The 24,930-nt window shown below is 38.5% G+C and overlaps 1 protein-coding gene across 1 annotated transcript in view; it reads left to right on the forward strand.

Moving 5' to 3' along the window:
- The first annotated feature begins 2,998 nt into the window (after positions 1-2,998).
- LOC140225879 (uncharacterized) overlaps positions 2,999-24,930 on the forward strand; it is a 74,748-nt gene continuing 52,816 nt past the window's right edge. Inside the window, exons 1-3 of the mRNA XM_072305869.1 lie at positions 2,999-3,345; positions 5,037-5,110; positions 8,203-8,265. Of these exons, the coding sequence (XP_072161970.1) occupies positions 3,252-3,345; positions 5,037-5,110; positions 8,203-8,265 (231 nt within the window). The 5' untranslated portion in view covers positions 2,999-3,251. The remainder of the gene's footprint in view (positions 3,346-5,036; positions 5,111-8,202; positions 8,266-24,930) is intronic.

The following is a 24,930-nucleotide window of genomic DNA, read 5'->3' on the forward strand; positions in this document are numbered from 1 at the left end:
ATTAACTGTGGAAACGAGGCGCATTATGTCCAGTTTCTGCTATTAAAATACGAGTTTGAAGTTTCGATATTACATGGGTCTTTATGGTGAAAAGAAAGTTCAAACTGACTTTTTGACGCTAAAAAATTGGAACTTGGGAGCGAATTTTCCTCAGAATATGCATTAAGACTAGATTTAGGTACTTGAAATCATTAATATCTCAATTTTTTTTCGAAAACTGCACTTATGCGCCGTGTCCTCCAAGCCCCTCAACTCAAATAACAGAGTGCAAAGATTTTTGTTGGAATGCATTTATAAAAAAATATCCAATTCAAAAGTAGAAAAGCAGAGTGAGAGAAAATAAAAAATTTACTGAATCTTCATTATGGATCGCATTCAGCAAAAAGGAACTGGCGCGATTACAGTGTTGTAAAAATGTTGCTTCTTCATCATTAGGTATCTAAAAAAAAATCTCCTGGAATAGCAAATAGCTTTGGTTTCCCACCAAAAAATTGTTAATTTTATGAAAAATAATTGTGTAAATTTTAATACTGAAAATGTATTAAGTATTCTTAAAAAGAAAGAAAATTGCGTTGATTCCTTATTTTGCTAAACGATCCATATATTTTTTTCGCGGATCAAAATATTAAAACGAGGATAAAATACAAGTAAATTAGGGCATACAACGCATTAGTTCATGGTATAGAGATAGCTTGTAAGAAACTTCAAAGGTGCGCAAAATGTTTCAAGGGATACAAAATGAGCAGAACAAGATAAAACATAAGGAACTACTTAATTCCAAAATATCTACTGAAAAAAATAATATGCTGTTCTAGCATCTAGGATGTCAAAAATGTGTCTGGTGATCCCAAGATGCTGCCTTTACTGCCCCCGCTGCTAATTTTACATCCTGTGAATGCAAATTCGATTGCAGGGGCAATCAAATCAAGGCATGCAGCGTCGTAGGATCGCCAGACACATTTTTGACATCCTAGGATTCATAGATGCTGAAACAGCATACCATTTTTTTCAGTGAATTGATAAGCAAAATAAAAAAAAATAAAGATATAAATAAAATTATTCTAATTTTTATAATTTTGTAAAAATAAAAATTAATCAATTGTTCCGTTAAAAGCCGCAAAAAAAGGTCGGTTGCATATACTTGATGCTTGAAAGAGTAAGTCATGATTTTGCGAAATAGTCATGCGAGACAATTATTTATTCGACAAGTCGCGTCGTTCCACGTCACAGTAATTGACGGATCTTAAAGAAAACTAGATGCAGTTGTCAGTTTGTCACAAGTAGCAGGATTGGATTGCAAAGCGCATTTTATTGGTAGTACTTATAGTGCGCGCATCCCTATGAAAGTGGTATCGTGTTCCGGAAATTTCGGGAAACATGTTTCCGTTTCATAAAAGTGCTGCTTAATTTTAGGTGCTGAATTTTTTTTTTTTTTTTTTTTTTTTTTTTTTTTTTTTTTTTTTTTTTTTTTAATTGGAAGCGACGTCTTTCTGCTGCGTCAGTGTCATCCTCTCATGTAAAGTTGCCACCATGAGCGCAAGTATGTTGAATAGCCGTAAAACCGGAATCCGCACTAAGCTGCTGCTCGGTTGATTGGATTTTTAAATGATGCAACTATTGGGCCTCTGAAGCCACGCTAGGAAGTATCTTTTTACTATGAAGGCGTTTTTAAGCGTCGACATGTTCCAACAAAAAATTAACTCAGGCAACCGCTCTCACTAATCTACGCTTCCACGCTGTTGATAGGGTTCTTAAATTATGCAACTATTCGGCCTCAAGGAAGTATCTCCTCACAATGAAGGCGTCTTTTATGCGTCGATATGCTCCAAAAAAGAAATATCTGGAGCCACCCTACGCTTTATTCTATAATTCTACAATGTCGATTGGGTTTTAAGACGATGCAACTATTCGGTCCCTGAAGCCACGCTAGGAAGTATCGTTTCACAATGAAGGCGTTTCTTATGCGTCGACGTGTTTCACCATAGAATCATAGGGAGCAACTGTATACTGTATTGCTTACTCATTAATCTACGCTGCTGTTGATTGGATTTTTATATCTTGCAACTATTCGGCCTTTGAAGCAATTAACGCACCGTCTCCAAATAATTTGCCTCAGTCGTTGTGAAGAGGAGAGGCTCCAGCAATGGACACCCTCTTTTCGAAGATAGACACACGAAACACCGAGTCACCAAAAGGCGCTTCGCTGTTTAAAAACTAAGCTGCAAATTGTGATTTTCTGTCCAGAGTGTCGTCTGTTGCCCTAACATCAAAATCTTTTAATTTTCGCCTCCGTTGTGTCCCACCCTTTTCTCTCTCCCCTCTGCGTGATAATCTTGCAAATAATTTTTGCATTGGGGAGGAAATTTTTCTTGAGGCATAACTATCTTAGAAGAGGGAGTATCACAAAACACATTGATTCATGGCATGCTGTAATCTTGATACATAGAAAATACGTAACGATGCTAAAGTCCCAACTTGCATGATTCATTTGTGTAAAATAATTACTAAAACTGGCACTCAAATATTACGAGTCTGAAAATTGGACGTAAAAAACTTGTGAACACCCCGTTATAAGGTCTGTATTACATTAATTGGTCAAATGAAAGGAAATAAGTGGATCCCAACTATATATGGATGAAAACTTTAATTTCTCTGAAAGGTCAAGTATGCTGAGAGTGGTAGCTAAAATTATATTTGTGCCCTGTGGGAGATCAGGTGCCATGGGGTTTTGGACTATAAGTAGTGGATAAAAAAACACGTGGTACGATATAAATGATTTAATTTAATTAATTTCAGGGAAATGAATATTTGTTTTTGAGTCATTATTTCGAACAGTCGGGCAACGCTGGACGCTCAAGATGACTCCCGCCATTAATTTAAAAGCTTTGGCGGGTGATTTGTATTTGCCACGTGATTACCCTCTGTTCGCGCCTGATTCGCGCTATCTAGCGGACGAAGTCATCACTCAAATATTTGTTTGGTTAGGAAATTTGTGATAAGCTATCAGAAAAAATCAGGAAATCAAGACTAATTTACGGTAGTTCTGTCTTTGAGTCTCATCTATTTCTTTGCCTAAAGTAATGGCTCGTCGAGCTTAGTGCCCAGTTTTTTTTCTATTAATCGGTTCAAGCATTGTTTCATAACTGTGTTTATTCCGGGTGTACGCTTTTGTGTGCACTTGTTTCAATGATGAAAATGACATCGTAATCGTGTTTCGGTTCGGAAGAACTTCCTGCACCTAAGAAGATACAATGGCTTGGTTTGAATCAGGTCTTTCCTCTCTCAAAGGACAGCTTAGTAATCTCACAAAAGAAGTAAAGGAGGTCTTGACTCAGCCAGATTCAGGTGAGATGATACACAGCGGAGCTCCTTTCCACCGTTACAATTTTGACATCACAGTACCTCTGATGGGGCATCGCAATACTTTATGAATCAATTTAGCCTATTTTAAGACTCACATCAGCATGACAAAAGTCTGATGGTAGATTTAATCAGCTGCTACATTCACGAAAGTGTCTCATTACAGATTGAGCACACATTTTGCGATTCGAATTGAGATATCGACGGCGTTAGTCTGCAATCACATACCTCGTTTGCGGGGTCTGAAAATCTTTGCCTCTATGTCATTTTTTAAGGAGAATAAATTGACATCATTCTTTGAAGTTTATGCAACATTTTCTTTGCACGGAGAAAGAAATTCACAGCAGTTTTAAAGAATTGCCGTTGAGTAGTTTTCCATTTTATAAATAAAGTATAACAGGGAATCTGCGACGTTGCCAACCAAGTTATGTGATCGCTGATTTACACCGTCGACATGTACATTGAAAACGTTTGTCTGTCATGGCATCATGCTTACTCAGCTGAAAACTGGTTGGAGATAGTAGGTACTCATGTCCCATCAAGAACTCATGATGCCATGGTTCTATGTGATTCGAACAGATAGCACATAGAATCGTAATGTAAATAGGAGAGCTGGCGCCATATACTGGTTGACAAGCTCCGAGCCTGGTGTGTGCCTAGCTTTGGTCACTTTTTGATACATGTGTAATCCAAAACAACGGTGTGGAATACATAGTAATTCCTTTCTTCTTTGTTTACATTGGATGGCTAAGTCCCGGAGTATCGGAAATGATCAATTATGTATTCAAAAAGCGACCCGGCGTGACACAGGAGTCTCGGAATTTGGGACCGAAATGCTTAAAAGTGGCGACAGCTCTCCCACTAAATAATTAATTACTAATTATTATTATAAAGTCGCTTTATAACGCACTCTGGCGTTCTACGACACCCAAACGCCACATATGCCTGTCTTCCCAGAGGTTATCGGGCAACTGACACCGCAACATCTCTTCGTCAACGCCCTGCCGCCAGCCCTTTACGGGACGTCCCCGTCGCCTCTTCCCAGGTGGTACCCAATCCAAAACTTGTTTGGGTAACCTCTCCTCCGACATTCTTTGCACATGTCCATACCAGCATAACTGTCTGGACATGACGTCGTACACGATATCTTTAATCATTAATTACTAATCACTATGATTAATTACTAATCATTTAATAAAAAATCCAAGAAAAGGTGGAAACCCAGAAATTCTTAGACCTTAAATACGACTCTATGTTCTCAATGGATTCTACTTCACAAAAGCAAGGGTATGGAAGTCAATGCGCAACCAGAAGGTTGGGGTCTAAAACATAGCTCCATACCTTACAATAAAATTTGATTTTCTGTGAGTCAGGATTGTAAAAAGTTCTTAAAAGTAGAACTCAATGGAACAATCTCAGCCTTTTGATTTGAGGGTGGTTTTTTATCGAAGGATTCCCTCTCGCTCTCGCCACGTGCGAGCCATAGCCTCCGCGCTCAAGCCATGTCTGTAGAGAAAATACAGATGGTGGAGACAAGTCAGGCACCCTCAGGTTCTGTCATGACATAGAAATGTATGTTGGCCTACCAGCCAATAACAATCAGGCTTCAACAAGGATCATGATTTCATTATTCAAACAATTTTCCGTCAATAAAAATCTTTTTATGTGATTTTCAGATGAAGAGGTCAAGGCTGAAGATGATGATACTGCCTCAAATTCAAATAGGAAGGGAGCTGACAAAAAGCCAAGGGTAAGAAATTCAGTTTATTTTTCATGAAAAGTAATAGTGGCCAGGCTGACCTTGTAGGCTCTTTGGTCAATCTGTAAAAGCCTTTGCTACCAGCATAGGTACTTATGAGTACACTATGCTCTGGATTATCTGAACTACTGAAGCAGTTGGGTGGTTCGGAAAATCAAAGGTGCGGATAGTCTGAAGGTTACTCAAATTTTTTTTTTTTTTTTTTTTTTTTTTTACTTCTTCAAATAGCCCACAAGGGCTAATCCCACGCTTTAAGTCCCATCCCCCCTCCGTCCCTACTGAACCAGTCCCAGGCAACCATTGTTTGAGACCATCAAAATCAGGTCGCCTGGCCGGGAATCGAACCCGGGACCTCCCGATCATAGAGCAAGCGCTACAACCACTACACCATAGGAGGCCGACATTAACGTCAAACGGCAAATTAACGTCAAACTTCATGAATTAAACGATATGTCGATGAAAACACTTTTAAAATTTTTAATATTGTACTTTTGATATAATATGCATGTACAGTACAACCTTTAAATGACATTTAAAAGTACACCTCACAATTGAGATGAGTAATCAGGCTAATGATACAAATAAACATCTGTAAAGTATGATACATTTTTCGGTCTGAACTCTCCTTTCCGTTGTGCTCCATAAAGAACCTCTAAGTGTACCGAGAGAAAACAAGAACCATTATATAAATTGCCGGTGGAGTGGCACTTCCTACTTTTATGATTGGTCTCTGATTAGCCAATCCACCTGGTGCCCACTTTCTGGGGTCCTTATTAAAAATAACACAGGGTTCATTTTCCATCAAAAATATCTCAAAATCAAGGAAAAATTTAAGTGTTGGAGTTTTCAAAAATCAATTCTCCAAATTTTTCTGAAGAGATTGATGGGTAATACATGACACTTTTTTCTCAAACATACCAAATAGTTCAACCTGGAATTCAACTTGGAATATGACTTTCAACGTCGCATTCCAAGTCGAAAAAATACATTCCGGGTCAAACTGTTCAGTGTGTTCAAGAAAAAAGTGTAATATGTTGCCCATCAATCTTTTTAGAAAAATCTGGAGAATTGATTTTTGAAATCTCTGATGCATAAATTTTGCCCTGTTTTTGCAATACTTTCTATAGAAAATGAACCCCATGTTATTTTCCATAAGAGCTGCTGCAAGTGGGCACCAGGCGGATAGGCCAATCAGAGATGACTCGTAAAAGTAGGAAGTGCCACTCGGCCCGCAATTTGTTTTGCCGCTCTTGATTTCTCTTTAAAATTGCATTAAGGTGGTATTTTTTAAAAATTTTCCGAGTGAGACCCCCCCCCCCCCCCAACCCACCCTCTACCAGAGAAATTTACAGCCAAACCCTCTGTTTAGGGAGGTCCTGATTGTAGTTACAGATTTAAATCAGAGGTTTAATCGCACCCTAAAAAGTATGAGTATGAAGTGCACCGCATGTTTAGAGTTTTGATCATTAGTTCATCAGTTAAAAACTGCAGCTTATCTAAGTACAACATCTTCCGATGTACACTTTTTCTCTTTTTTTTCATCAGAAAATTAAAATATTCAAGTACCTGCCTTGTTAAAAAAATTTCAAACTTTCATGAGGAAAGTTATAATCATGATCATGGAAAAGTATCTGGTCTTAAATTTCAATCCTTGGTGTTTAATTAAACCCTCTCTTCTTTCATAAATTAAATTTCCTCCACATCTGTGACACATAAATATCCCAAAACACAAGACATTCAAGCTGTTGAAACGCAAGAGGGTGTTTGCCATGTAGACACTGTGCATTGATGTGAGTTTGAAAAATCTTGTTTTGTATGGATGGTGAGAGTTGAATAAAGTGTATCGACGATGAAACTCCCAAACCACGTATCTTGATAAGCAATGTTGCGCTTTCTGCCATACTTTACTTTTTAAAGGGAGAACCAGTCAACATCAGTACTTAGAGACTTCCACGATTATTTTTCTCTGTGCAACAAATTCTAAGAACACCTCAAGGAATGGTGTTGATTTATTCTCTTTTAAAAAAATAAAACAGAGTCAGATATTTTTAAACATTACAAGCAAGATACGTGATTTGGGAGTTTCACCCTTGATATGCTCAGTAACTCTAAATCCCCTAGGTATATGAATGTAAAATGTGCTCATGATGAACGAAATTTGGAAACTTTTTCTCTTTTTTGTGTACAAATGTCAGCCAATTTTTGAAGAGAGCCTGCTAAGTTTTGCCCTTTTTCCTCTTTAGTAATTTATTTTGCCAACGAATCAACCATCTCGCATTCATTTCCTTTGAATTTTGATTATACTTTCTCTATTATTGTGTCTCTCACCTGCATACTTAAAAAATTGAGGCTCAAATCAATATCAACACCAACCTGTTCATTCTCAGGCATGCTATCAGCTTGAACAAACACCAGTCTCTCTTTTCATCACTCTATCTTGTATCAACTAAAGATAAGATTTATGACTCGCCTCTACTCTGAACTTTTTCTTCACTTTCAAGTTTGAGTGCCCCTCCCTGTTCATCCCGCATCACTCATTGCCCTGAATTTTTAAAGTTCATTTTTTCAAATATTTCAATGGCTGCTGAAATTGACTCAGTGTTTGGTTCCTGTTTGCTGTGTTCAGTATTCAAGCCATTTCATACTTCTACCTCTTTTCTTTTATTTTCTCAGCAGAAAAAAATCGCTGATCTCCCAAAAAAATTTCAGTCGTAGGTGTGTAGTCAATTTTATTCTGGGCCGATATTTTTTTAATTTAAGCACCTGTTGATCTGTTCTCTTATTCATTTGTCCCCCCTCTGCGTCATCCGTGAAAGCAAAGAATCGAAATTTAAGGATGCTGTACCTGCAATTTAATAATAATTTATTACCTTTTTTTCCTCCTAATCTTAAATTTTTTCCCTGAGATATTATCAGTCAGTTCATCTTCTATTCCTCTCCACATATTTTTCATTTGGGGTTTTAGGAAGTCGTATCATGCTAATTAGTATATCATGTTTTTTTTTTTTTCAATTGTCATAAAATTGATTTCTTCCCTCACTTTTTTCCGTACTGTTCTTCAATTTGTTTGTTTGTGATTTTAGGTCAACCTTCCTAGTTCAGAGTCTGAGGAATTTTTAGGCCAAAGAAGCCAAAATTCAACTTTGGTGAGTTCTTCTAAGTATTACAGCTAATTATTATGCATGATACTTTGATTTAGAGTATATTTCTAGAAAAGGAAGTAGCCTATAGGACAGAACATTGGTGAAAACATCAAACCACATATCTCAATTTTTGATAGTGCAAGTCTCCTGTCACATTTTACAAAATCCTGAAGAGAGCCTGATCTTTGATTTTGTCGGAACATTGTTTGATTTTGCTTTGTCCTGTGAACAGAATTCTCTGAAATTTTTTGAGCAAGAAATTGGAGCAGCATTTTCTCAATGAACGAGATCTGAATGGAAATTTTCCAACACCTTAATTGAGATCGGTGGTTTGATAGTTTCACCATTGAGAGACCAATATTAAATTAAATGCACATACGTACAATTAGAAAGGTGGCAAATTCGAAGCAAACTTTCCCATCCTGCAGGGTTTTTTTTTTTTTTTTTTATGTGACGCCTAATCAAACTTATCAAATCAACGTTTGAAAAGACAAAAAACATGAGTATTATTTTTGTGAATGTGTATACTTTAAAAAATTCCACAATGTGTTTTGTTTTGTGTGTTTCTTTTTTTTTCTGGATTTTTTTCGTGGAGAAGTTACAAGTAGAAGGTCAAATTTTGTTATTAACTGCATACCACAGGAGAAAAAATGTCTTGAAGTTTTGCCTAATTTCCTCTTGAATTAAGAAAAATATTTTTTGAATCAAGCAGATTATTGCTTCAGAATCCTGGGTTTTTACCGGTAATTTTTTGTTGAAATCAGGGTGAAGACACCATGCCTTTTCCTTGGACGGTCATAAATTTAGTCTCCAAAAGCAGTCTTAATCGGCCAGGCTCTTCAAACTGCGAATTCTTAAACACAGTTTTTGAAAGCCCTGCAATCCTCTTAGCAGGCTAATTTTTTAAATTGATAGACAAAGAGAAAATGGAGCTATCCTATAGGCTGAAACGGGTGATTGTCATTGACCAAGGGAGGAAATGATGGACTATAACATAGGGTCTCTCGTTTGTTCCCATTTGTTAGTCTATTACTTACCATTGTCCAATTCCAACACCTGATTCCACCAGTAGGATTGCCCCGTCTTCTCTTCGTTTTCCTTGTCTATAGGTTTGACCATCAATGCCAATAATCAGCGTTACGATGGGGTAGAAGGGGAAAATTGGAAAAGTCCGAAATTAACTTTACGTTGTTTATAAGCCGTAATTTAAGCTGTAGCTTAAATTACAGCTTAAATTACGTCGTTCCAAAAAAAGATCCAGTTTTTCGCGGTTCGACTGTAAAATTTGGTAGAGGTCACTTCGTACCCTTTTAAACCTTCATGCCTCAGGTCGATGGCCAAAACACGACAGTATCTCCGTTTGCGACGTTGCAGACTTCCTGTCATCCGTTATTTTCTTTTGGAACGCTAGTTGACGTATTTCGATGAAAACTTCCTTGATTTTTTTTTCTGTAAACCTCAAGCCGTAAAGTTGGCTCATTTCTTTTCGAAAAAAATAAAATAGAAGCGGAAATTTTGAAACATAGCAATGGAAGTAAGTAGTTTCGCTCTTTGGCCCTCTAAGTATCAATAACTTTGTTCCACAAATAAAATTTTCACCGGGGAAATTTGACAGCGTTCGGATGCACATACGATGTTCCTGCTTTAGCGTGGTGCTGTTTCCCGGTGCCAAATCCCGGAGTACGCTTCCGTGTCCTTCCTCGTTCCGGCGCCTAATCTTTTGGCGATAAGTCGTTTCGCACCTTGTCGCCGGCCGCCATGCGGATGTCCGGTCTGGTGCGATTCGCACCGATATTCCCCTCTTTTTCCGCTGTCGGCCGGATCCGAGACGCGCGAACATGGCGGAAACTCGTGAGCCCTGACATCCGTTGTCAATAATGTCCAGTATGGCTCATGAGTTTTTGCACTTCCGCCCTTTTCGCACGTCTCGGTTCCATTATCGGAGAAGTACAGAGCACTTAAACCCCTCGCTCTTATCCACGGTAAGAATTGAACGTTGAAGATCACCCCGTTCACGCCCTCATCTTCGATGTTTTTCGGGTCGATGTCATGGTTAGATAAATTCCTTGCGCCCGAAATCGAGAGTCGTTTGACTTTTATCTAAATCGGCCGTTACATTTTAAGGGTTGTATGCTTTTTCGTTTCTTGACTAGCCCCTTTCCTTTAACAGCCTCTTATGGTTTATTGCGATTGAAGGAAGTTTAAGGAGAGCCTCAACAAAATATCATAAAAAGAACAATTTTAACAGGGTCTCTAGGATCAGGATTTTCCCGACTTTCCCGCTTCTATCAGGATTTGAGGTCAATCAGGATTTAATCCCGATCTCATCAGGATTTGAGGAAAAATCGGTCGTAAAATCAAGATTTGAGTAAAGTCGGCCTTCCGATCGGATTTTCTTATCGAGCTATTTTCATGAACTTACATCACATTAATTTTTCTCCCTACAAAATCAGGACTTGGAAAAATTATGAAACAGGATTTAGCAGTCAAAAATCAGGATTTCCCAAAATGGAAAAAACCTAGACACTCTGTTTTACGCATCTCAAGTAAAATTCAACAGTAAAACTTGGGAAATATGCAAGGTATTAAAATGATTTGTCACTCAAAAATTAATAAATGTAGAGGAAAAAACTCTACGAGCTGGACAAACGTAAAGGTAGGCAAAAACCTTCCTTAAAATTTTCAAACATTTTCAAAATTGTCAAAAATTTTCCCTCCGTATTTGTTATATTTTTATGGAAGAAAATTATTATAATCCTCAGCAAGGGTTTACTTACTAAGCAATACTGTTGAATTTTATTTGAGATTCGTCAAAGTTGTTCTTTTTACGATGCTGTATTGAAGATCTCGTTAAAACCTCCCTTAGTCACGATATGAACCATAAGTATAGGGGCGCCCTAAGTTGAGGAACGACTATGGATATGATCCTAAGACGCTTCTTGAAACTTCTTTGACTTGGGATCGCCTTTAAATTGCTGTAAGTATATAATGAATTTAATACGCCTGAGAAGTCTCTCAAGAAGGTTTCAAGTCAAAGAAGTTTCAGAGAGCGTCTTAAGGTTATATCCACTGTCGTTCTTCAAGCAGTTCCTTTCCTTTGGGCGCCCCTTATTTATGGTTTATATCGTGATTAAGGGAGGTTTAATGAGATCTTCAATATAGCATCGTAAAAAGAACAACTTCCAGCCCTGTCCACCCAGGGTCCCAGGCCCAGGGGTGTCGGAAGTTTTTCGACATGTGCAGTTTAGAGCAACTAGGAATTCAGCCAACGCACCATGGCATTGGGCGTTCGCAGTAATTTTCTAAAAATTAAACGCGGTCGCATTAATTTCCAAATATTCAACGCTTTCGCACTAGTTTTGTAAAAATTAGTGTGAAATATCGACACCCTTGTCATGAGCTTCCGTAAAAAGCAGTGCGTTGAGCGTTCACTCTTCAGAATACAACTGATTTTTTGATTCGTGTAGCCGAACGATCGGTTCATGTACGGAACTTTTCAATCGGTTCTTGTAACTCCATGAGTTCTGTTACACGAACTGAAATTTGGGTTTGTTGGTATGATATAGAACCCCAGGTTTTCCTTTATTTTGTGGTTATGAAATTTTATCTTCATAGAAATCAAAACAGTTGCACCACGTGTTTCGCCCCATCGAACTTTTCTACTCAGCGTTAAAGTCTCTGAGTCAGCCGAAAAGAGTTCCCGTTCTCCTTCATTTCGTGGATATGCAATTTTACCCTCTTGGAAGTCAAAACAGTTGTATCACGTGTTTCGCCCCATCGAACTTTTCTACCCGGCGTTAAAATCTCTTCTCAATTCCTGACACGCGAATCGCGCTAATAGCTCCGAGATGCGAAGGCGTATACTATTTGGAAATGCGTAGAGCAGCACGCGTGCGCAACTTCGGAATGTATGCGCACAAATGCAGCATATTTCGATCAAAACGTATAATAAATTTTAGATCATCCATTATTCAAAGTCGTAGCGTACGTAATTTTCCCACTGCATTCGCAGTTTGCGAACGATCGGTTGGGTCTTTAGTTCATAAACATTCTAGACCTCTGGTCGCGTCTTGAAAGAACGACTTTAGAATATCTTCATAGAAGAGTATGCGTATCGAAGTCCAGTTATATGATCCAATATTTTGCGCGCTACCTCAATAAATGATAAATTATTTTTTCATGTATTGATTTTTTTAAATTGTGATCCTCCAAATGATCCCGTGAGTTTCAAATATGTAGGATCAATTACTCATGAAAGAAAACAATTATTTTTCGAAATTGCTTAAATTGGTGCCTCTGCGCAAATTCATGCAAAATCAATATGAGAAATTAACGCCACTGTCATTTTTAGAGCACAAAATTTTGTCGGTGACGCGTAACCGACAGAAAAAAATGTCCCGTCGATTATGTAACCGACACAACCTTTTGTGCTTTCAATTTCTCAGTGATGATAGAGCCTCATAGTTTTTTTTCGGTGTTATTTTGATTTTTATTCTTCATGAACTTTCGCAGGGTCGCAACCATAAAAAATACTCGCAAGCCGCCGCGCCGCCCGCCCCGCGTACATTACTGCTTTGGCATGAATACCTCGAGCGCCTTCAATTTTTTGAGTATGCAATTCGGACACCTCTTGAGCACGAATAGTTGCATGCAGAGCTTGAGCGTTCGTAGTTCACGAAAACAGAACGTATTTGTGTTTTTCATAGTGCCGCCCCTTTACATTACAGTCAAGTCACTCTCTTGAGCCGTTTCGTAAAGCTTTATTTTTTGATCACGCATCACAGACCTTAATTCAATTGAAATTCACCTTAGACAAAATGGTCGGACGAATTTTAAAACAAAAAAAATCACTGCACATCATTACACGTATACAACTGAAAGAAAGGTAAAACAACTCGGAAAATTAACAACGGGGTGAGGTTTTTATTTTTGTATAAGAATTGAAAATCAATAAAGCAAAGTAAAAAATAATAATATAGAGTTTAACGTAAAAATTGGTCTAATTACCTAAATTAGGACGCGTTTCCCCCTTCATTTTTCTTTGCAAACCCGGCCTCTTTTTCCCAATCGCGTCATCCTATCGATGCCCTCCTTTTGCCGGACTTTTTGTCGGTTTATTTGGACGTATTTCTGCCAAACGGAACTATGTGCATTAAGACATGAGCCCTAAGACCCATAAGAATATATGCATAGCATGGCTCACGTCATAATGCACCTAGTTCCGTTTGGCAGAAATACGTCCATTTTAACGTCTTACATACTGTTTATTTATTCATACAAAGCGATAGTCAAAATCCTCTATTTTCCTCGTTCTACCTCTTTTTGGAAGTCCATTTTTCTTGACACCGATTCCTCAGCCCATATCATACTGCCTCCCTGCTCCCGCCAGATCCTGGCCTGAAGTAAGTCAAGGAGTCCGTTATGAGCTACCATCGCGTTAAAGTTATCGCTTTTGAATAAGTGACTCAATTGTATTTTAATGGTAATGCATTCATAGGCGAGCAGAAAATGCATGAAAGTGTGATAACATTGTCTCCCAGCTCAAGGACTCCGTATCGTCCATTCTTCCATAATATCCGATTGTTTCCATTTTCCTTTTTTGTCTGGAAAAGTGTTTTTTCCTATTTATGATCCCAACCGCTATTTTTCTCATTTGACGGCTTTTATTGGCAAACATAACGGGAATCGAAAACTTTACGGTGCGTTGCGAGGGCAAGGGATACCAGAATAAGCATTACGCAACGGAGTGAAAGAGAAGACTGCAGTTTTTCCCAAGAAAAATTCACCAGAGAAAACTTTTCAGCCATTTTAGGGGAGAATCTATTCAGATGTGGCTTGTTTGCTTGCATTCGATGAAAAAGCGTTTAAAATCGCTTAGCTGTTGCGTTGAAATGGATCAGTGGTGTTTGGAGGTCAGAGGATGGAAAACGTTTCTTCCAAAGCATGAGGTTATGCACCTCTCTGATGCAAATTGAGTGCATTTCTGAAAATTTTCGGAAATTTTGCCGTCCCAAGCAGAAAATGCCTCCGCTAATAGTAAGGAGTTTCCCTCCCAATGAAAATCAAATTCCGCTGAAATGAAATAACTGGGAAGGGAAATCGAATGAAGACAAAATGCATGACGTTACCTCATTTGTGAAAAATTGTTCATTCCAGTTTAAAATGTAGATTTTTTCATCATATTTTTCGTGCCTATCGTAAAACTTGATCCGGATCTAAAACACAACATATGCTGGGTAGGCTTCTCAGATTTATCCAAAGAGTATCAATCTCCACAGTACAACGAAAATATGAATAACTAAGGGGTACGCCTCCTGACCGCCTCGCGGTCCAACCCCGGAAGTGCTTCGCGCCTTAGGCGCTTTGCGTTACGCATTACTCTTATGATTCTATATTAGGGTATGATTAGTATACCTCTAGCATTACCTATTTCATTTTCTAACTATTAGAATCACTAGTATTCGCGTTTTAAACATCATGCCATATTTTCAACTGCAATTATTTGTTCTGGAAAGAGAATACTTCACCTGAAAGAGACTGTACTTGTTTTGACTTCTGTCACATAGAGGCTTTTCTTACAAGTATTCTATGAATTCCTCGTGGATCCCGTAAATTTGTATGTACAACCCTGCCTCGCTGCTATTTGGGCCCTCCCCTAGCGTGCAACATAAATCACTCATTGTCAGCACCAGCACCCTCCCAACATGTGGCGACGCGACATATCACGAGTACATCCACGAACCTAACTTAGGCTCGAAATAAAGTCAAGTTTCACCTGCTCTGCTGTGCATTCGATGTTATATGGAGTATACATTTTGCAATGAGAACCCATTTCTAACTTGTCGATGAATTAAAGCACCTATCTGCGTGAGGAAACAAATGGCACTTACGTTGTTCCTCAAATGAGGCAAAATAGTAGTCCCTTATTGCAAGTTATGGTCTAAATATCCCACGGATCCCAAAATAATCATAACTTGTAAGTGGAAATTTTCGATAATCGACGTTTCTCCGTATCCTATCGATCACTGAAGGACGCTCGTGCCGACGTTCAAAATGTCCGCCATTTTTTTTTCTTGAGAAAATGATTGGACGTTTTAATTTGAAATTGACCCAGAATAATCTGTGCGTATCGAGACGAAATCAACAAACAATTCTACTAGTCTCCGAAAAATAATTTCATTCAATTTCTCTTTGAAGAAAAATAAAACTGCGATCAGAAATCTGTGACGTCGCATAGCGAGATAGGTGCTTTTCGATTCCCTACATTCTATACGTATAGTTTTCTGGACGTAGGAACGGGACTGTTTTCCAACGTTGCAAAATTTGTCTAAGTTTTTGCATGAGATCGAAAGAAAAATCAGTGAAATTTTCATCAGAAACTTCCAAAATTCTCCCAGTTTACGTACACTTTGCGCGGGGAATCTGGCGAAATTGAAATTAAATTACTCTCTTTTGTTAGAGAAACGACAAATAACGCCAAAGTAAGTGTCAAATCGTCACAAAAATGAATGATGTCGTATCAAATGATCAAGCGTATTGCCACTATTTTTTCTCAGTTTATATTCTATCGACCAGTGTGTATGCGCAGCTCCTAAATTCAGAAATTTATCCAACATCTCCGACATCGATACGGTCTTATCGGAGAAATACTATTCATCATGGCAGCAATGGGCTGAACCGATCATAGGGTTCGAAAATGGAAGTTTGTTAGGTGCAGCAGTACCCGTGTTTCTTGCACACGTTGCACTCCCGGAAAGATGACAATATACCAATGGATCGCGTTTGCTGATCACAGGCCTAAATTTTTCTTCTTTCCCTTCTTTTTCCGACGCAACGATACAGGTCATCTAAAAACTATTTCTCATTTGACTCTGAACAGGCAGTTTGTCCTAGGATATGACCGCCAGACTGCAGGACAAAATGAGACTTCCTTTACTACAAGCACTCTTCAAAGTTGCCCGAATTGAAGTTACGGCGCGCGGAAATTTTTGGAAAAACACTATTTTTTCCGAACTTGTACGACGGTTATGGACCAAAATTTACGTAAAACGGCTAGCCCGCCCGCCCCGCCCCCATCCAAGTGCACCGACCAACACATAAAAACTTCAGCTAAGTTTAGGTATGAATAGTAAAGCTCTCAAGTTCTGATGGTTAAAGTTTTCTAATTTTAATTTGCTGAGTCCAAGGACGACCTCCGTTTTTTATTGGCCTCAGCTTTTGCGTGCAATCCAACCTTACAAAACCCTCTCTACCTCATGAAATCCCCATTTAAAACTGATCCGATTGTTTTCCGTTTGAATGGATGATCGGTAACTTCACCCATCCAGGTGTCTGATGGGACCTTTTCCCCTAACTTTTTGCTGCCCAAGCCGAAAGTGACCTCAGTTTTTTTTTCCATCGCTCTCAAAATTTTCGGCAAGTCGTATTATCCAAAAAGACGTGGTTTCTGGCAGTTAAAAAGGCCTTCTTCTGGATTTCTCGATTTCTCAAAAAATTAATAGGTGCTTTGAGAAAAGCTAAGGTCATTTCCGGCTTCAGCAGCAAAAATTAAAAGACAGAGTTTTGTCATAAACCCCATTTCGTCCTACGTTCATGTTGTAGTCTTTGAATGTAAATTCCGGCGAAATCAGACTCCAAACTCAAATCCTTGAATCTAATCTATTTCTTAAACAGCTAGATTCTTTCTTTAATATTCTAATATAGGTGAACGTGTTTTTTTATAAACTTTCTATTTTCTAATTTTTGACATAACATGCAGCATTAATCATATGACACATTTTGCTTGTGGATCGTTACATCTTAATTACGGAAATTTTCCAGACGAAATTGTTTGACTGTTGACGCGAAAATACTGTCTAAAGTGACGGGAAAAAAAAGAAAGAAAAAATGATAAAAGTGTGTGTCAAACATATTGTGACGCAATTTTTTCGTGAATTTGCAGTAGGTATAAAACGCCTCGCCTTTGCTGACTCACGGTTTTTGAAAAGCCCCCCGAAAAATATTTTCTCCGCCAACCTACCCGACGAGTTGTGTTCATAATTTCACTCATGTTTAAGTTGCCTTGACCTTCATCTGGCATTTTGCAATTGTCTACACGTGCTTTGCACATTCGACCTATTTTTTTTCTCTCGCATTTTTATTTTTTGGGTAGTAAGTACGTACCAAAAGTTAAGTAGAACTTCTTAAGCTAAAAGGGTCTCGGGCTGTTGGTTGTTGATTTTCAGTTAATCCTGCTTACTTCCAGGGCCGGATTTACCTTCTTGCCGCCCATAGGCCGCCTGTATTTTGCCGCCCCATCTCATTCGTTTTGAAACATCCATAGAAACCATCAGGTGAACGTGCCGGAGGAGGAGGGGTACATAAGACGCGTTTACTCGAGTTTGGCTCATTTTTTATGAAAACCCTGTCAACACTAGCAAAAGTTCACGGAACTTTGCTCGAAAATTAAGTTCCGTAGACCTATCTCTGTGTGGACGATGCCTTTCATTTATAAGAAAAGAACGAAAAAATTATGAATACTTGAGAATAAACATGAATGTGGTCTAATGATCTTAATTTCCGCCACCGCGCCAACCGCACTGTGTTTGGCGCAATGCGTGAAGTATCCCTACAGTCTTGTAGGCGCTATGCGTTTTACGCTGACCGCTGCTGACCAAGTGACCGCACTGTTTTTGACGCAATGCGTGAAGTATTCATGCAGTCTTGTAGGCACTATGAGTTTCACGCCAACCGCTGCTGACTGCACTACGTTTGACGCAATGCGTGAAGTATTCATAGAGTCTTGTAGGCGCTAATATGTGGTTCATGCCTACCGGTGCGCCGATAGGGCTTCTCCTTTCCATCTCAAGTTCTCGCCATCATTGCTCTCTGCGCCGTGCCGCCCTAGGCCAAATTGCGTGTTTGGTTTCTCTCTCAACTAGACTAATGAAAGGCGCTGTCTCCTGTATCACCGAAAGACGAACAAATTAGAAATTACTATACTTTAACTCTCAGGATATGAGAGACTTTTTCGCCTTTCCTCATTGTGATTTTTTTTCTGAATCAGATTTTTTTCTTGATACCTACATTTGAAAAATTACAACGTTTGCCGCCCCTTTTTGCTGTCATGGGCCGCGGCCCATGTGGCCAGCCCCTTAATCCGACCCTGCTTACTTCCTCAAACCTGGCTTCTTTCTCCAATGTTTGCTCATCAGTTTTTGTCGACCTCTTGAATTACTTACCATGAGCGTATTTTTTGAAAATTAATGGAATACGTTCAATCATATCAAAATTTTCAAAACGTATTTTCTGAATATTTTTCACTTTTTTTAAAGCTTTTAAGGTCTTACGTTTCTTAACGCTTGTCAGTGTGTCTATTGCCTTTAAAACCCAGAAAATACCAGGAAATTCAATGTCATCAGGAGATGTCAGAAAAATCGGTCGTGGATCAGAAAATTCTGAGTGCTTCAAGCATTTTTCAAATATTTGAGTCAATTTATCTTATATTTTGATTGGTTAAATCAAATGAGTTTCAATTTACTCACGCGAAAAGTCGGGAAATTTTAGATTATAAATGAGGAAAATCCGAAATGAAATTTTAGGAGACACCCTGCGTCTCCATATTATTTTATAATTTTTTCATCTGTATTTTTTATTTTTTGCAATAGAACATCGTATCGCCCTTGTATGGGTCTGTTTTCAAATTGTCAGTGTTGAATTTTACTCGAAATTCATTAATATTGTCCTTTTGATGGCGTGATATCGTAGATCTCCTGAGACCTCTCTTAATCACTTTGTAAACCATTTTGAGCCTCCTGAGGCTCTGTTCAAGGAACAACTTACTATGAATAGTATTCATAGTTTTTTCTTAAACATTACTCTATTCATTGAATACGATCCTAAGTCTGGATCCTATACTAGAAAAAAAGTCTCTTGGATCTAGAGTCCAGATTTTTAAAAAATTTGACAAGAAAAAATACTCTCGATTTAATCGGATTTTTGCTTGAATCGAGAGCCAGTCCTCTATTTTAAACGAATTTCCCTCTGATTCAAGCAAAATTCCGATTATATTAACACGGTGTCTAGCGACCGGGAAATGTCAGAGACTTTTTTTGTGTCAGGGTAATGAGGGGAAACGTCGAGCAATCCGCAAAAATTCGGCATGTCAGGGAATTTTATTTTGCAAGCAATTTTCGAGTCAGGGAAACGCTAGGGAAATTGAAAACCCCAGATTTTTCGAAAAATAGTTTGGGCACCATATATTTTGCTCTATTTATCACATTATTCCTAAAACATGAAAAAATTCTTATTTACATCCAATCACTAAAACCTTGTCGTAAAATTAGAAGTATTTTTCCTTTTTGTCAGGGAAATATCAGGGAATAATTTTTTTCGTCTGTCAGCTAGGGAATTTAAATTTGTTCCCAGTTTTTGGACGTTTTTGTCAGGGAAATCAGGAAAATATCAGAGATTTTTTCTTTTCCAAAAAATTGCTAGACACCCTGATCAAGAGTATTTTTGCTTCTGAATTTTTTAAGAGTCCGGACTCTGAATCCGTGAGGCTTTTTTCCCAAGTGCATTCAACAAGAACCTTATCATCGGTGTTATCAACCCTTTTTTTACTTTTTTCCCAGTGCATATGAATGCACCGTTATCTTCGCCGGGTTTCCAAATAGGGTCAGCATGTAGATTCCGTCCTTTTCCTTCTCCCTTTTTCCACCGCTATCATCCTTAGCGCGGCCGCCCGAATCCCCCCTCCCCCGCGGGGGTCCCCCGACGGGGTTCCCCTCTTTTTTTGGCGCGTCGCCCCCACCACCGGGGGCCGCTGTTATCAGCCTTTAATACACCTGGGCGTCCTCTTATACGGGCTCAGTTCTCCGGTGTCACCAAGCCGGGCCTCATTTGCCGCTATTGTTCTCCCGGTAAGTTTTTCCTCCAATTTGTCGCTCTCTTTCCCTCGCTTTTTCGTTCTCGTCGCACAGTGGATCGAGTCAATGGGAGAGGTCGGACATGATTTAAAAACTTTAAAAGTGTAGATCTTCCTCATTTATCTAAAATGTCGATGCTTTAAAAGTAGTTTCATTGGGTTTCTTGTAAAATTTTTTATGTTAAGCACCCCTTAAAATTAAAATTTTCACGGAATATACGTCAAATTTTTCAATTTTTGTCAAAAATTTCATGTCCGACTTCTTTCAAAGACTCAATCCACTGTGCGTCGCCGCGGTTGCGTTGGCATGGCGCTCGCGTTGCGCATGACTAAGCGGCGCACGTGTTTAAACAGTGCTTTTTCGGCCGCACAGCTCGACGCCCGCCCCGCCGGCCGTTACCGCTACAGGGTGTTTTCCAAGTAAATGTACGTATTTATTCTTCTCAAGTACAAATTGATCTTTTAATTTTTTATTTATTTATTTTTTTTTTTTTTTAAATTTAGGTGTATCTTTTGAGAAGTGATGGGTCGGTTTCGTCAATAGATAATTTGAAAGCGAACTTGTTTAAAAATTATTTCAAATTTCTTATTTTTACTGTCATTCAAGAGCATACTTTTTTTTAAAAAAAAATGTACCTCTTCTTTTTAGTACGTATTGATTCTTCTTAGGTACCAACTGATCTTTTTTTAAACCTGAAAATATAACTATCAGGAATGGGTGGGTCGGTATTAACAATAAGTTATTCAAAAGCGAACTTTTATAAAAAATTATTTCACTTATTCTTTTCATCACTAATTTTTTATTTTTCCTATCATTCAAGCGTACTTTTCCTTCAAAAATTTACTTCTTCTTTTTATTTCCGATTTTTACTGAGTGTAGCTTTCGGGGAAGTGGTGGGTCGACACCGTTAGTAGATTATTTAAAAGCGAATTTTTTCAAAAATTATTTGACTTATGCTTTTTAGCACTAACTTTTTTATTTTCATTATGATTCAAACGGGTGCTTTTTTTAAAAAAAAATACTTATTCTTTCTGTCATTGATTTTAATTTTTTTTAATTGTAATTTTAAATTAATCACAAGAAGAAATTTTTCCAAGTTAAATTCCGTTTGGTTTCTTCCGACTCACAATTTCAATTTTCCTGTCCGCTTGAGTAGAAGTTCTTTTTATAAATAGAGGAAAAAGTTGCTTTGGAGAGATGCTTCGGAAAGCTTTGGTCGCTTCGAAAATATTTTCGGATATGCTATTTTCTTTCACTGAAGAATTAACATTCGTTTTTTCAAACAATGACTTCTTTTCAGTGAGAATTCTCTTGGACGTAACGCGCACACTCTCTTTTTTTATTTTCTCAAAATTTTATCCCCCCCCCCCCCAAATAAAATTGGAGATAACAAGACGTTTGATCGATCTACTTTACGCGATTTGCATTCTTGTCGGTGTTATAGGAATCTCGTAGTGTTCATGACGCACATTTTGTAATTTTTACAAAATGTCATGTACAAATGTTCAATTTACATCTGTCCAATTCGTGTACTAAACTTTCAACAAAGCGTGTAAAATATTTTAGCGCCCATTGGAATTCTGCCGTAACTTACATAATTTTTGACATGTATCCACAGCGCTTCAACATTTTGTGTTACCCATAAGTGAAAGGGCATGATATCAATTTGTGATATCACGCGTTTATTTAAAAACAAATTCCGGGTCCTCAATGTGGGATTCTTGTGCAGCAGTAAGGGATTTGAATACAGTGTGTTCGGTTTGCGCGGATTCATTCAAATTACTATAATCATTGAGTTATTCTAAATGATTACAAAGTATTTGTATACGATGGAGATGTAAAGATGTTGGCACTTCATCGGTTTCTCTCGGTACTCAAATAAATCCTATCAAACTTTCATGTCGATTCTTCGGAAATACGTTTTCAATCAATCAGGGCCGAATTTACCTACTTGCCGCCCATGGGCCCCTAGTATTTTGCCGCCTCCTTCTCATTCGTTTTGAAACACCAATGAAAACCATCAAATGAACGTGCCAGCAGGGGGGAGGGGGGTGCATAAGACGCGTTTACTGGTGTTGAACCTTATTTTTTGGGAAAGCCCTGTCAACACTATTAGCAAAAGTTCACGGAACTTTGCGCGAAAGTTAAGTATCGTGAACCTATCTCTGCGTGGAGAAGGCCTTCCATTCATAAGAAATAAACGAAAAAATTATGAAAAAACAAACATAAATGTGGATTCATGATTTTAACCTCCGCCGCCGCCGCGCCTCTCAGACAGCACAGCGTTTGACGCAATGCGTGAAGTATTCACGCAGTCTTGTAGGCGCTATGCGTCTCACGCTGATCGCACTGCGTTTGCCGCAATGCGTGAGGTATTCATGCATTCTTGTAGGCGCTATCCGTTTCACTCTGTCCGCAATGACCGCACTGTGTTTGATGCAATGTGTGAAGTATTCGTGCAGTTTTGTAGGCGCTAATATATGTTACATGCCGATCGCCGCGCCGAGGGCTTCTCCTTTTCATCTCAAGTCCTCATCATCATTTCTCTCTAGGTACGTCGCGCCGTGCTAGGCCAAATTGCGTGTTTGGTTTCTCTCTTAACTCGACTAATTAAAGATACTGTCTCTTGTATCACCGAAAAACGACGAAAGAAGAAATTACTATACTCTCAGAAAATTAGAGATTTTGTCGCCTTTTCTCGTTTGTAATTTTTTTTTCGAAATCCGATTTTTTTTAAAAAAAAATGTTCTTCTTTTTAAGGAAAACGATTTTTGGAAAAACCTCGTTGGGGAGTGAAAGGGGGGGGGGGTATTATACTGAACGTCACGTATTGCAAAAGATGTAGACAGCTCGGCTTTGCAGAGAGGAAAAACAGGAAAATTCAATTTTTCGTTGGGGGTTGGAATGAAAAAAGACTTTACCAATTTTAAGAAAAGCTCTCCGAGGAATCCGCCTATTTTTCAAACGAATCCGTCTTTAAACTCACAGACATCGGGTTGTTCTATTGCATTGGGTATCTTGCGCAAATTTACCACTTTTCCTCCTCCTAAAATTAGTAAAATGTAACTCAAAAATATAAAGATTTCTCATATCTTATCAAAGGAAATTCTGAATGAGTCGCATTTGTAATCCTAAATTTTTTTTGATCCCATGTCCAAGTGAGATGGTGTTACTCATCTTCCGTTTGATAAAGCTGCCAAAATAATTTTCAGCCCCAATGAACAGCGAGCAGAAAGATACGCAACTGAAAAGATACGTCCGCGAAAAGGATGTTCTTATCACACAATTTTTAAGTGTTAGGTTTTTTTTATCTCGTATTTTTTATCTTTATTCTTCTATCCTTTCAAGTATTCTCTCCTTTTAACCTCGGAATTTCGTTGGTTCATTTTTTATTTATCAGAATAAACGATACGAGTGCTTAAAATGAAGTTGACCTCATCGCGGGGTATGTTGAGAAAGAGTGCGTTATAGGTATCAGTTAGCCACTTGTCTTTTTGGGGAACAATTTTGACTTTGAAGTTAACTTTTAAGATTTGGCTGCCGAATTGGCTCAAAAACATCGTATGTGCCATTGATACCTCTATCCAAATAGGCGTTTTCTTTGATGTGTCTCTGCACTTGGTTCCTCTCTGCAATACTTGGTCCATTTCACGTAGCAATCATCATCCATCCTCTCGCATTTTTTCCCCTTTTTCGTTTTTTATATTCTCTCCTTGCGGAGGAACAGTTCCTTGATTCGTGAACGAGTGTCAAAGATGCGGGTCATCGAAATAACCAGGCTCGAAACAATAAGTAATGATCACCGTTTCATCATTCAACGGTAACCTCGCAAACCCTTGGTCTTTTCAAACAGGCTCTGCTTTTGCATCGAGATGCATCGGGAATTAGCGACTGTCCATTAATTGGCCATTGTTCGGCTACGCTTCCATGTGATTTGTGTGAAAAATCGTAATTCACTCATGTCTAATAAGTTGCAACGGGTCGTGGCCAGTCGATCAAGGTCCGTCGTAAACCATTCTTTGACGGGGCTCCATCATGTTCTTGCCTTACCTCTAAGACTAGCCGTAAAAATGTGAAGATTGATCATCGATCGCTCATCGAACTTCGAGCTTGCACGGAAAAAACAGAATGTCAGTGGTCACATCACTTGACCGCGGGCTGATTATTGAAATTGATAGACAAAGCGATGGATAGAGAAAACGAAGGGAAACTGGAGCGGTGTTATTGGTGTGGATGTGGGTGGTTGCAATGAACGAATGGAATTAAGTTATTAACTAACTAACGGTGACTCACGAGAGAATCTTCGGATAGTCTATTATTTTCCCTTTTAGCTTTAATTTATGAAGGACTACTCGTCTCAACCAATAGGACTGCTCCATTTTCCTTTGCCCTCTTATGGCAACACATTTTTATACTGCCGTGCTAAGGAAGAACGTCTTATGAACATTGGAGGGTTGCCAAATTTCCTTCGATAAAATGTTTATTTTTTAGGAAAATTATGAATGTACATATTTCCTGGAAATTTTCAGAAGTGTTAGATCAAATTACCAACAAAAGTATCCGAGAAATTGGTAGACAAATATTCAAAAAATTTCCTGAAAATTAGTGATTTGCCAGGAAAAATTTGGCAACGCCTGAAAGCTCATACGGCGTTTTTCCTTAGCACCACAGTATAGGTAAAGATTCTTTGGCCCTGTGTCTTCTCAGTCGAGATGACATACTTATCAACTCGGGACTTGGATTATGCATCTCACATGGTTAT

Source organism: Bemisia tabaci, unplaced genomic scaffold (assembly GCF_918797505.1).
Source record: "Bemisia tabaci unplaced genomic scaffold, PGI_BMITA_v3".
Taxonomy (NCBI): domain Eukaryota; kingdom Metazoa; phylum Arthropoda; class Insecta; order Hemiptera; family Aleyrodidae; genus Bemisia; species Bemisia tabaci.